This window comes from Barbatula barbatula (assembly GCF_947034865.1).
Source record: "Barbatula barbatula genome assembly, chromosome: 20".
In the NCBI taxonomy this organism is placed as follows: Eukaryota; Metazoa; Chordata; class Actinopteri; order Cypriniformes; family Nemacheilidae; genus Barbatula; species Barbatula barbatula.
The window spans coordinates 17,895,603-17,908,018 of NC_136783.1; the positions used below are offsets into that span (position 1 = coordinate 17,895,603).

The 12,416-nt window shown below is 40.0% G+C and overlaps 1 protein-coding gene across 1 annotated transcript in view; it reads left to right on the plus strand.

Moving 5' to 3' along the window:
• gnai2a (guanine nucleotide binding protein (G protein), alpha inhibiting activity polypeptide 2a) overlaps positions 1-12,416 on the plus strand; it is a 43,208-nt gene that overhangs the window by 29,853 nt on the left and 939 nt on the right. Inside the window, exons 2-8 of the mRNA XM_079483857.1 lie at positions 2,072-2,114; positions 3,612-3,753; positions 6,468-6,628; positions 9,859-9,987; positions 11,021-11,150; positions 11,459-11,612; positions 12,118-12,335. Of these exons, the coding sequence (XP_079339983.1) occupies positions 2,072-2,114; positions 3,612-3,753; positions 6,468-6,628; positions 9,859-9,987; positions 11,021-11,150; positions 11,459-11,612; positions 12,118-12,308 (950 nt within the window). The 3' untranslated portion in view covers positions 12,309-12,335. The remainder of the gene's footprint in view (positions 1-2,071; positions 2,115-3,611; positions 3,754-6,467; positions 6,629-9,858; positions 9,988-11,020; positions 11,151-11,458; positions 11,613-12,117; positions 12,336-12,416) is intronic.

Below are 12,416 nucleotides of genomic sequence, written 5' to 3' on the forward strand. Positions count from 1 at the left end.
ATTAAGAAAAATATCTCGACAGTCTTATTCCACAAAATAAAAGATCTGACTTGCTGTCCCAGTGGGATGGCTGGGACATTTAAAATAGGGCTGTGCAATTGATCGAAAATGAATCGTAATCTTCAATTTTGCCCTTCATCAATTACAAAAACAATCGAGGTAAACCAATATTGTGCCGCATTCCATTAGGCAAGGATCATCTCTTTTCTTGTAGTATAAATCGATAGTGCACCCTTTTCTTTACAGTGGTTCAGCAGTGCTATTTCTTTACATTTATTTTTTTCAGTTTAATTGCAAAGTGTTTTAAATTTTCTTTGTTGTTTTAAAAGTTAATGAGTAATCGTGGTTAAATAATCGGGATATCAAAATTGTCCGACATAATCGCGATTATGATTTTTGTCATAATCCAGCAGCCCTACTTTAAAATGAGTTTTGCTGAACACCAGACAGGAATTTCAACCCTGAAAATGATCTATATCAGTAATTGGTTAAATCCGAGAGAATTTTGGAGAGGGTTTCAGGCATCTATATTTATTTACAGGTCTCTTAAGTGCTGTTTGTTTGTCTGGTGTTTTGACCTAAAACACATTCTGTGGAAGTGCAACAATGCCTCATGTTTTATTCACAGACAATGTCTCCAGCATGCGTGTCTACATCCGGCAGGTGTATAAGCTATCTTAAAGCTAGCTAACACACAATAGAAGCGTGACTCATTCCATGATGGGAAATCTCCTGTACGTTCTCTGGGGGATTGTGTACAAGGCTGGTGCTCGCAGCTTGTGTCCGTTTATTAAACCACCTCAAACGCTCAATTGGATATTAACTCGCAGCGTTGAATTCGAAACGTGAGCTACAGCAACATTCTTAACATGGTTTTAATATGCAGCTGCACACGTCGCCAACTGATGCGTCTCGCATAAAAGTCTGAACGTTCAAACAATCTTGGCATAACGTGGGAGATGAGAGTTTGCGTGTTTTAAGTGTTGACAGCAACTCCTGGAGTGGGAAGTCGTTTCTCACAAGTGGGTGTTAGCGCTGCTGTGAGTGTGTGGCCCGTTGACAGGTGTGCTCGCAACGTGAGAGATTGTTGAACCCAGTATGACATCTTTTGACACACTTGGACACACATTCTTTCTTTAACATGAGTTTGTTCTCATTTTAAAGTCCTGCAACACTATTCCTTTATATTCAGATACAGGGTGGGATTGCATTGTTTTACACTCAGTTCGCAGCTTGAAGGGATCGTTCACCTCAAAAATAAAGATTCTGTCATTTATTCATCCTCTTGTCGTTCATAACCTATAAATGATTACATTTTTTGTGAAACCAAAAAGAAGATATTTTGAGATGGCTTGGTGGTTTTGTGTCCATGCAATGGCAGTCAATGGGGGTCAGTGTTGTTTGGCTACAACCATTCTTCAGATCTTTTGTGTATTGCACTGAAAAGTCATAAATGTTTGTAAATAGATCTTGAAAGAACAATTTTTGGGTCAACTATCCAGTTAAGTGATTTAAAGGGATAGTTTAAAAGGTTTGTGTGTGGAGTCACAAACTAACTCCCCAACATGTTTGCCGGAGACACGTGTCACTCAGCATGAGATTCAGCGACGTGACTGCTTGTTTGTTTTGAGATTTTAGGAGGTACTCGTGAGTACGGAAGCCCGTTGGTTGCCGTAGAGGTATCTGATAGCAGTTATGTTTATATAATGTTCTAAAATGAGCCAGTCAGATGTCAAATAAGCAGCATGCCTCCACAGGCCTGTGAAAATCACCCTTCCCCGATAAGGCCCCAGTTTCCTGTTTGCGAAGCACTCAGACAGCTCCATTAAAGGCCAAGCTTGATAAACACCAGGTCTGAGAGAAAGACGATGGAATTCAGATCCAAAGCTGAAGTCAGCAATATTTGTCTTACTGGAAGCGTGTGCCACAAACACACACACAATACGTGTGTGTAGAGCAGGCATTAGTGTTAAGACTCTGACTAGACACAGATAAAAACATTGACAGTAATTTTGCGTCCCTGTCTGAAATGGTTTTTAACGCCTGTGTGTTTGTTTTGTGTTTGTCACAGGTGCTGGAGAATCGGGGAAGAGTACCATCGTAAAACAGATGAAGTGAGTGAACCACATTTCTCTCCTCCCATTCTCTCTTGCACGCATGCTTTTTCTGAGGACCAGATGTTAACGTCGGTACAAATGTGAAAGACAGACAGCTGCACCTCTGACACAATATTTTTACTGTTATTTTAAATTTGGGCAACATACATTTGCACCCATTTACGTACCAAGAAAGGTCTTTTCTTTTTCGGCTGGTTAATTCATTTCACACAAACACACTTAGACATGGCATAATGCCAATTCATTTAACCAATCAGACCCTTTGTTCACTTGATTTGAACTAAACTGGTTTAGAGCACCAAATGCACCGCTTTGCAAGTGATATGATCTTCAATTTCCAGATACATGTCTATTTTTACAAGTTTCCCATATAAATGTGTGCTTATCAAATCATTCAATCAACTAAACATTTAATCCATTCACAACATCATTACTGTTGCCAGGGTTCCGACTGCACAAACACACATTTCCACAGCTGCGTGTATATCTCTCCAAACCTAGTGTGCTGCCTACCTAGACTGTATTTTAAGCCATCACACAATTAAGCAAACGTTACAAAATGCTGTCTATAGAGGCATCTGGCTATGTTTTGAGACACAGTGGTTGTCTGTCTTATACACACAGCTGTGGACGTGTGTGTATTTGTGCAGTCGGGCCCCTGGCAGCAGTTAATACTCTGTTTATCTGACCTTGACCTCAGCTGTAATTCCTGCACCTCTGTATCCCAAAGCAGTTTTAAATCCTGCATTAATCACTCTGATGGAAAACAACTACTGCTTTATTCCATCACCACACGCCTCCAACAACACAAATACACAGGCTTTGATGTAGGACATCCGGTCAAAGCATTAAGTCTGTAACAGTTGTCACGGTTGCAATGCGTCTAGTTTGTTCCACTGTAATAGCGTTAAATCTTAATGTGAGAAATCGCTATGCAAAATATACTGACTAAAATCCTGACTAGGTTAAAAATGAATGAAAGTGAATAGTTAACACACTTAACGTCTATAATTTCAGTGGCATGCTAGTTAAATTTAGCTTTATATCGTTTAAAAAAAAATATTGACATGAAAACGGCATGTTCTCCACTGGCCACATGAAATTTAAGGTATTTATCTGAGTGTTACTCGAGTGATAATAGGAAATTGTCTCTATCCTTCTGACCCAGATGGCAGAAGGTGCTCGCATTTTCATGAGCCAGAACTGCTAGTATAATTAAATACTTTATTGTCTTGTGGTCGAACAAGACCTGCAAAACAATTCCCACCAGCACGCCAAATCAATTCGGCAGCTACATTCTGTCCACTGAAGATTTAATACATTTGTATTGCATTTCTTTTGCAATTTCTTTCTCTTTCTATCTCTCTCTCTTTTTAGTTATGTGATTTGTAAGGTGCCGTTTTACTTCTTGTATACATCAATGTATTCTCGGGTCAAAGCAATGCCTGATGACATCATGAGTATCCCAATTGCGTGTGTGTGTGTTCTCTCTAGGATTATCCATGAGGATGGCTACTCGGAGGAGGAGTGCAAGCAGTATCGAGCTGTGGTCTACAGTAACACCATCCAGTCCATCATGGCTATCATCAAAGCCATGAGCAACCTCAAGATCGAATATGAGGACAGCTCAAGAGCTGTGAGTACACACCAGCAAATAAATCACGTACAGAATTACACACAGGGGACATCTCAGAAGCCTCGTGTGATCCTGACAGAGAACAGATGACTTGGAGCACGACCTACAGGATCGCACGCAGTGCATACAGATCCTGTAATAAACAAATTTTCCTTCGGTCCTCCTCTATGGTAAACCTCAGATGGATTTCTTGCAGTCTTACGTTTATGTTGCTGGACTTCAAACTATTGACTTTAGTACTGTATGTCCAAGAACCGTCCCCTTGCTGGATGACATAAATAGCGAGCACAGAAAAGGAAGCATACCAGCTTATCAAACACAGCACTATTGATCTCTCCTCCATCATGCACATGCACGGATCCTTTATTTCACCAAACTGACGTGGTAGTAAGAGGGACCACTTCATTTCAGCAAGAAAGACTGATGATTATGTGAAAGAGGGAGACTAAGGGAGTGTTTTTTTTTCTGCTCACATCTCGAGAACAGCCGGAGGGCAGCAGTATGTTTAATACATCTGACTCACCTGAGGCTCTTCCGCACAGAACGTATAGATGAGCACAGTCCAGATGAGGTTCGGGACAGTTTAATTGTACCTCACTGAATGAGAAGGGTTGAAACTTGTCAGGACGAACCGACCTCGCATCTGCGGGGAACAACAAAAATGGCCCATTAAAAGGGATGTATTGTGAAAAAGCATTTTTTGCTTTTAAAAGCTTGAATGAGCCAAACTATTTTCGGTGCATGAACCTTTAACATTATGAGTGGTCTTCAGGAAAAATAAGGGGAATATGGCCCCTTAAACACACAGGCTCTTTATAAGTGGTGTGTGTGGTGGTGTACAGTTTAATTGGACTGTGAAGGGTAAGACCGATCCTTGTATTTCAGCGCTGGGATTAGAGCTATTACAGAGGAAACATCATCTCTCTGTCATCTTTAAATGAGAGCGAGAGAGATAGAGATTCCTCAAGTATCTCTTAACATCACTTTGTATCATGTTTTTTTTTAATTTGCTAGTTGTGGATAGTGTTTTTTATGTATTTATAGAAAATTCATTTTACAGACCTTATACAATCAGAAGTTTTGTAAGACTTTACAATCATCAAAAAAGACAAAGTGTAACATAAGATCGCAAGTACACGTGTTAACCACATGTGTGCTGTATACTGTACACGTGGACTACTGTATCCTGTGGGGCGGATGGCTGTACCTCTTCATTTTCTTTCTCTCTTGCTAGCTAGCTGTAAATCATTTAAGGGTCTGTAACCGTCCCGTCCCGTCCTCTCTCTATTCGGATTCCTTTCCCTTTCTATTTTTTCCACTACATAGTAAAAGTACATATATTCACTTTTGGAATTTATACATAAGTTAACAGTTTGATTGACCTTCTTTCATGGAATTTACTAGCCACTAAATTATGAAACATTGATTCAGATTACATTTACGATCCCTGCTATCTGCAGTAGCACATAGTTTAGAAATTCATTATGTCCTGTAGAAGTGCACAGTTGCTTCGCCCAATCACTTTTGCTCGTGGCGCCTGTGTCCCACCCGTCGGGCTGACTTCCAGTGACCTAGTTCAGTGGGAGGGTTTTTTGAGAGCCCATTCATGCAACAGTCTTTGGGAGGAGACGGACATGTAGGTAGACAGATATTTTAGTAGCTCAGAGACGACCAGAATAGAAAACATGTGGCACGCAGACAGACACAAATGCACATTAGTGCTGTGTATTGACAAGTGCCTCCCGATACGATAAATATCACAATAGATGGGACACGATACAATATATTGCTATGTATTTCGATACGACACACATTTGCGATATATTGCAATACTTTTAATAGAAAATGTAAAAAGTAGAGCTAGAAGTACAACATGCTGTGCACCACCTGGGGTTTCTGTAAGGATGAGTGTAAAAAGTAAACATATCTTACCTCTGCAGAGTTTCCATTTGCAATGCATGGAGACGTTTAGATCAGAGGTTTTGGTTCCAAACTGTGGATTGCTTATAAGCCCATGAAAGTCACTTGGCTGTTGTGGTGCATTACAGTTAAAACAATAAACATGGGCAGTTTTAACCCCTGGTTCATCTGTGCTGCAAATGCGCTGGTGTCACATCTGTGAATGCACAATAAATTTCACTTTTTGGAATAAACTTTTTGTCTAATGTACTGCAGTAGCCAAGTGACTTACAAACAGCATTTATTTTCTATTACTCATTACTCCTTATTGACTAATTTTTAAAACCAAAGCACTTTCTTGTAACCGAAGCGTTCATATATTTTTCGCCATGCTCGCTCCACTTACTTTTGGCCTTATGTACATGACATGATTGCAATGTATAGATAATAGAGGTATCACTATCGATACACTATCGGGGAAAACTAATATTGCGATAGTTACATGCATCCATAGTTTTGGACAGCCCTAATGCACAGCCTGACATATTGTGGACCTGAAGATCTTGCTCTCAGGGACATCACAGATTTGCATTAATATTTTGCACTTTAGACCTCTGTAAATCGCCCAGCAACATCCATACAACGCATTACAAACCACACACAACCTACTAGAAAGTGCACACAAAAAACACTAAACATTTTGTCTGCACAGAAAATAAATCCAATATTATCAGGTTGTGTTGTTTTTTTGTGTGGTACTGTATAGGTTGTTATCATCTGCATTATTTGTGTGGATGTGTTCATTTGTTTTATAGGATGATTCCCGTCAGTTGTTTTCCCTGGCCGCGACGGCAGAGGAACAGGGCTCTCTGCCAGACGACCTGTCCAATGTCATTACCAGACTGTGGGCTGATGGAGGGGTACAGACCTGCTTCACCCGGGCCAGAGAGTACCAGCTGAACGACTCCGCCGCATAGTGAGTTATCACGCTTGCTCGGTTCTTTGTCTGTGAATACATCAATGGCCAGTTGTCAATATTCATGGCAGGAAAATATCAACTCATAATGATCAGACTGTCAGCTCAAAATGCAGCAGGGGCAGGACACTATGGCATTATGGGTATTTTTCTTGGTTAGCTTGAATGCTGTCGGCAGTTAACAGAGACGCAGAGTAGGTTAATGCTTATGTCAATGGTCTGAGATTACTTAAAATAAAAAATGAGAAATAATTCGGCTTGTCCCTTTATTCCCCACACTGAAGATATTTATGATCATTTACTGTGTAATGACGCGTTCATATCAATGCGTCTAAGCGGGCAGAAACTCTGTTGCTAGCAGTTAACGGTTCGGTGAGAAACCAATTGCTTTAAACAGAGGTTAAACAGAGGATATCCATGAGTTTTCCCATGCCAGAGACCCTATGAGTCAATCAAGAGTTGGAGGAGCACTTCCCTCACAGCATCGTGGTCGATTTGCAAAGGCATGATGATGTCATTTGTTGGTTGGAAAGGCATTGGCGAGAGGACTACTTTTAGCTTTGATAATATTTAGTTTTGTTCATTTGGTTCAGCAGATGTTTTTGTAACTGTTTGCAGCCTCTCCGTGTGTGTGTCTTTGGGTGGGTGAAGAAAAATGTGGTTTTACAGTGACTGACTCTGGTAAAACCACACCCTCACGATTGTGTGTGCGCGCACCTGTTTCTTTGCTTTTTGTGGTGGCGAAATTTGCATAAATCACACCAGGAGAATAACAAAATCTGACAATCCTTTTGTAGAGACATTCACAACTGGCTTATATTGAGAGTGATGAATGTAAATGGAAAGTCTCACATGCGCATACAAAAGCATACACACTGCTTTATCATAATGTGTGTTCATTTGTGCCTGTCCAGATGCTTTTAATCAAAACAATATATTTAGTGTTAGTGGAAATGAGTATTCATGTATGTTCAAAGTACACATGGTCTCATTGAAGAGTATGTGAGCACCATTGCTCGTGGTGGTTGGGAAATGTTGCGGTAATTAAACGGCTACTAAATGGAGATGAAATATCGATTTGAGTTGAAATGATTTTATTATGCGAGATGAACGAAACCGCAGGGTGATATGAGAAAGTGGTCAATTATTCAGTTTAGCATTTCATTACATAAAATCTATTTGACCACAGAATGCATTTGGCCTGAAGGAAGCCTTTCAGATTTACTGTATATTTGGTGTTATGAGACATTGTGACCACATCTGGATAGTAAAGATTCTTCTTGTCCATTTAACATCTTTCACCGTTATTTCATTAGGAACATTTTCCTATTCTATCTCCTGACTCTGGCCTTGATCTGGACTTCACAACATTTATTCCAGTCTAAAAGAAAGATTGTTCAAAATAATTTGGTACTTGTACTGCATACTCCCTGCATCAATAGTTTTAAGGAGCCATGTGTAGATTTTAGCAGCATCTAGTGGTGAGGTTGTGAATTGCAACCAATGGCTCACTCCACCCCCCCTTTCAAAGCACTATGGTGGCTGCACAGAACTAAGATGTTTTCACTTATTTGCCAAAGGAGACAATGTATTTACAAAACGCGCACTGTAGAGCAGTTTGTCCGTTTAGGGCTACTGTAGAAACAACATGGCGAATTCCATGCAAGGGGACCAGCAGTGTATGTAGATAGAAATAGCTAATTTGTATGCATTTCTGTCAATAGATCCTCCAAAAAACTACACACTGGACCTTTAAACGCACCTGAGTACATGCATTCCCTTTTAATTCAACACAACATCGCAAGCAGTTGTATATGTAGAAGTATATTATTTTGAACACTTCCATTCTAGTAAACCTTTATCCCTGGCCTATTGTTCGTATTACACACACGCTTCAGCAACAGACTGTACTTTTGCTTTTTATATACTCCAACTTATGAAACAATAGCAGGTGATCATTAATCTCTGCGTGTTCAGCACAACCCATATTTCTGTTACCAACGCTCTTCTTAGCCACAGCATCACCAAAATCTACAATTACATGAAGTGCTTTTTTTCTTTCCGGGTGTACCTACGTTAAAGCAACAAAAGCAACCACACTATTTTCAGGTCTTTTGGATTTGTTCGAGTTGTCCCTGGTTGTTTTGTGTTACTGAAGCTCCAGCAGAGAGTGAGTGTCTACGGGGATCCTGTCAATATTGAAGCCGCGACTGATAGAACTCTGACTACTGAGAAAATAAAACGCAACTACTTTAAGGTTTGAATTAAAGGGCTTTGTTCTTTTGTCATTCAGTTTTGAACTCGTTGTAGTGGGATGGCTTTGGATGTTTTTTTTTCTGGGATTTGCAGTAACATTCATTGACAGGTGGCTTATCTAAAGCCCCATTCACACAGACCACTGATCCCAGAAAATTGCCCGAGTGCCTTCTGTGTGAACGCAAACACATCCTGGATTGATCCGAAAAGTGATTCCGTAAAGGGGAATTCGTAACATTCCCAGAAGGCAGAAACAATGCCGTAAAAGCTGTGTAGGCTACATATGAAACGCATCTATAATAAATGGTAAATTATTTTGCTATAAAAACAAATCTAGTTAAGCGAATAATTTATGTTCGTTGGTTAATCTACAACTAAAAAAAAAAATTGATGTCTTTGTCATTTGAAAGAAAAAAGAGAGATTATTTAGGCTTATTTGGCGCGAAATAAAGGAAGGCAGTAGGCCTGATAACAACAAATTGCGCTATTTAGCGTCCTAAAAAGACAGCAAGAAAATATCATTCACCTTGATCACCCCAATTTACACAACTAAAGAAATGCACATAACATTACATTGCAATATTACGTCACGTGTCTTTATGGGATCTTCACAGGATGTGTGTGACCGCTCGCACAGATTCCAGAAAACCACTGGCAGTGTGAATGAACAAAATCTAACGATCCCGGGACAAATTCCTGGATGGATTTTTCGTGTATTTTCCAGGATCTCTGCATGAAAAGGGCTTTAGATTTAGGGTGTTAGGATGTGACTTCACCGATTTTGATTGGCAGCTGAACGAAGATCTGCAGCGTCACTTTGGCGGTCTCCAGTTTTGAAAAGACGTTGATCTTAAGCCTGAACAGAATAATATTAAATAAACTGTAGAAAACATTAACCAGTAAACTTTTAGATTTTTCTTTTGCTGCCTGAATTATAAGAGCTAAGACAACAGGACTGTGTCGTGTGTTTGCAGTTATCTGAATGATATGGAGAGGATAGCAAAGGCAGACTACATCCCAACCCAGCAAGACGTGCTAAGGACCCGAGTGAAGACCACTGGCATCGTAGAGACACATTTCACCTTCAAGGATCTTCATTTCAAGTAAGTAACCTCTCTATACATGAGCCGCCTTTGTTTCGTTGCTGATGTTTACTGTGATTTCTGTTCGCACTTTCTAGGGGCGCTAACATGTGCGTTCACACTTCAGACAACTCGTTCTCCCAATCTAACAGCCTCCGCTATTTCCGTTATCTAGCAACACCCTTTTTAACCCTCGCTGGAATCGATCAAAATATGTATTCTCTGTGTTTTGCGGTTTAAGCTTCACTTCCCTTAAACCTGTTAATGGCTTTTTGTATGGGAGGTTCGTGGGATTTAACAGGGCTGGAATGATTCTCTTTGAGCGAGTTTGTTTTCATCTACTGAAGAAATGTCAGCCCAACCTTTCGAAACATCAAACGCAAGCCAGCTGTCAAAGACGAGTTATTTGTAAATGCTATGTACCTTTTAAAAGAGGATGCTGCGTAAGACAGTTTGGGTTGAGAAATTACAGAATTTCCGGGAAATGCAGATGACCTGTTTTCCAGGTCTGTGCCACCGAAGACAGGTGTGACAGCATAAAGGCTCATGCTACAGACAGGACGTCTATGGTCTTCTTTTCTTCCTCCCTGTCTCATCCATTCCGCTTTCAACCTCTACATTACCATAGAAACAAGGCCAGACTGAAATGTCAACACATGCCATGAATAAAACACGTGAATATCTGTAAACTTAAGGAAGCCGAAGGGACATAGCCAATTTTAAGCTTAAATGGATAGTTTACCCAAAAAATTACAATTCTTTCATCATTTCCTGACCCTCATGTCACTCTAAACCTGTATGAGCACAAATAAAATAAAATTGGTACTGCTGAACTATTCCTTAAAGACACTGCGACAGCAGTTCTATAGTATTTTATTTGTAATAAATGAACTATAGTTTACACGACTGTGATTATGAACGTTTATGAATGTTACATGTTATGAATGTGTGAATGATTATATCTTGTTTTGTAGTTTGCTTGGGCACTTTTGTCGTTGATGAATTATTGATTTCTGTTTACACTGTTTAAACCATGTGTGCTGTTTGACATTAGGATGTTTGATGTTGGCGGTCAGCGTTCAGAGAGAAAGAAGTGGATCCACTGTTTTGAAGGGGTGACGGCCATCATCTTCTGTGTGGCCATGAGCGCGTATGATTTAGTACTGGCTGAGGATGAGGAGATGGTAAGATGGTGTAACTTTTATCCCACACCAAACCATTAAACAAACTATCGCACTATGAAGAATAAAAGTCATTTTTTAAATCTATCAGGTGTTTTTGTTACTGTTACTCTTTAAAATGTATTTTGATCCTGTTATGCTATTGTCTATCCTAGCATTATGTTAGGGGTATGTATAATATTACTTATTTCAAAGTTGGAGAATTGGTTCTAGAAAATATATTAGGATCCTTTTAAATTAGCTCGCAAAGATTTTTAAAAATGACTTTGTCAGTGGTCGAAGCTTAGATTTTTTTGTTCTCTCCACTTCAGAACCGAATGCACGAGAGTATGAAGCTCTTCGACAGCATCTGCAACAACAAATGGTTCACAGAGACCTCCATCATCCTGTTTCTCAACAAGAAAGATCTGTTTGAGCAGAAGATCTTACGCAGCGCCATGACCATCTGCTTTCCCGAGTATGCAGGTACAAGAAAGATGCCAAATCATCTACATAAAGTCCAACAGCGCATTTGAGCACATTTGCCTAAGAAATCTCCAATACCTATGCCGATATATCCTCCTACATAGACCAGACAACCTTAACATTAAGTGATATTTGGAAATTCTTATTTATATTTCCACTATGGAAAAAAACAAATCACAATTGTTTCAACTGGCCCTGAACAGAAAAACATTTGTGAAAGCTTGTTGGTGCCGAAATGTTGATATCCAAATGGCCAGCAATTCATCACATGCAGTTCTGGGTTGAGCCCGGGACATCGATCCAAAGCAAGACAGATGGTTTCGCCGATATCAATCAATTGGGAGAGACAATGAGGCATTATACTGATGAAAGAGAAGATTAGTATGAGTGAATTGACAACTTCAGCTTCCTCTCACTCACTTATTTCCTGTCGTTCCATCTCCATCTTTCCTTACCATGTTTCCCTTCCGTTTTCTCATTGTTTTCTTATTTCCCCCTCAACAAGGTGCCAACAACTACGAGGAAGCCTCAGAGTACATCCGCACCAAGTTTGAGGACCTGAACAAGAAGAAGGAAACCAAGGAGATTTACCCTCACTTCACCTGTGCCACCGACACCAAGAACGTGCAGTTCGTTTTCGATGCCGTCACTGACGTCATCATTAAGAACAACCTGAAGGACTGTGGGCTCTTCTAGATGCCAAAAGCAAGAGGATGAGTCAAGGTGTGGAGAGATGCACAAAACTAGACTATTCAATTAAATACTTTTTATGTTGTTGTATAAGTAAGTGGCATGTTCTCATTA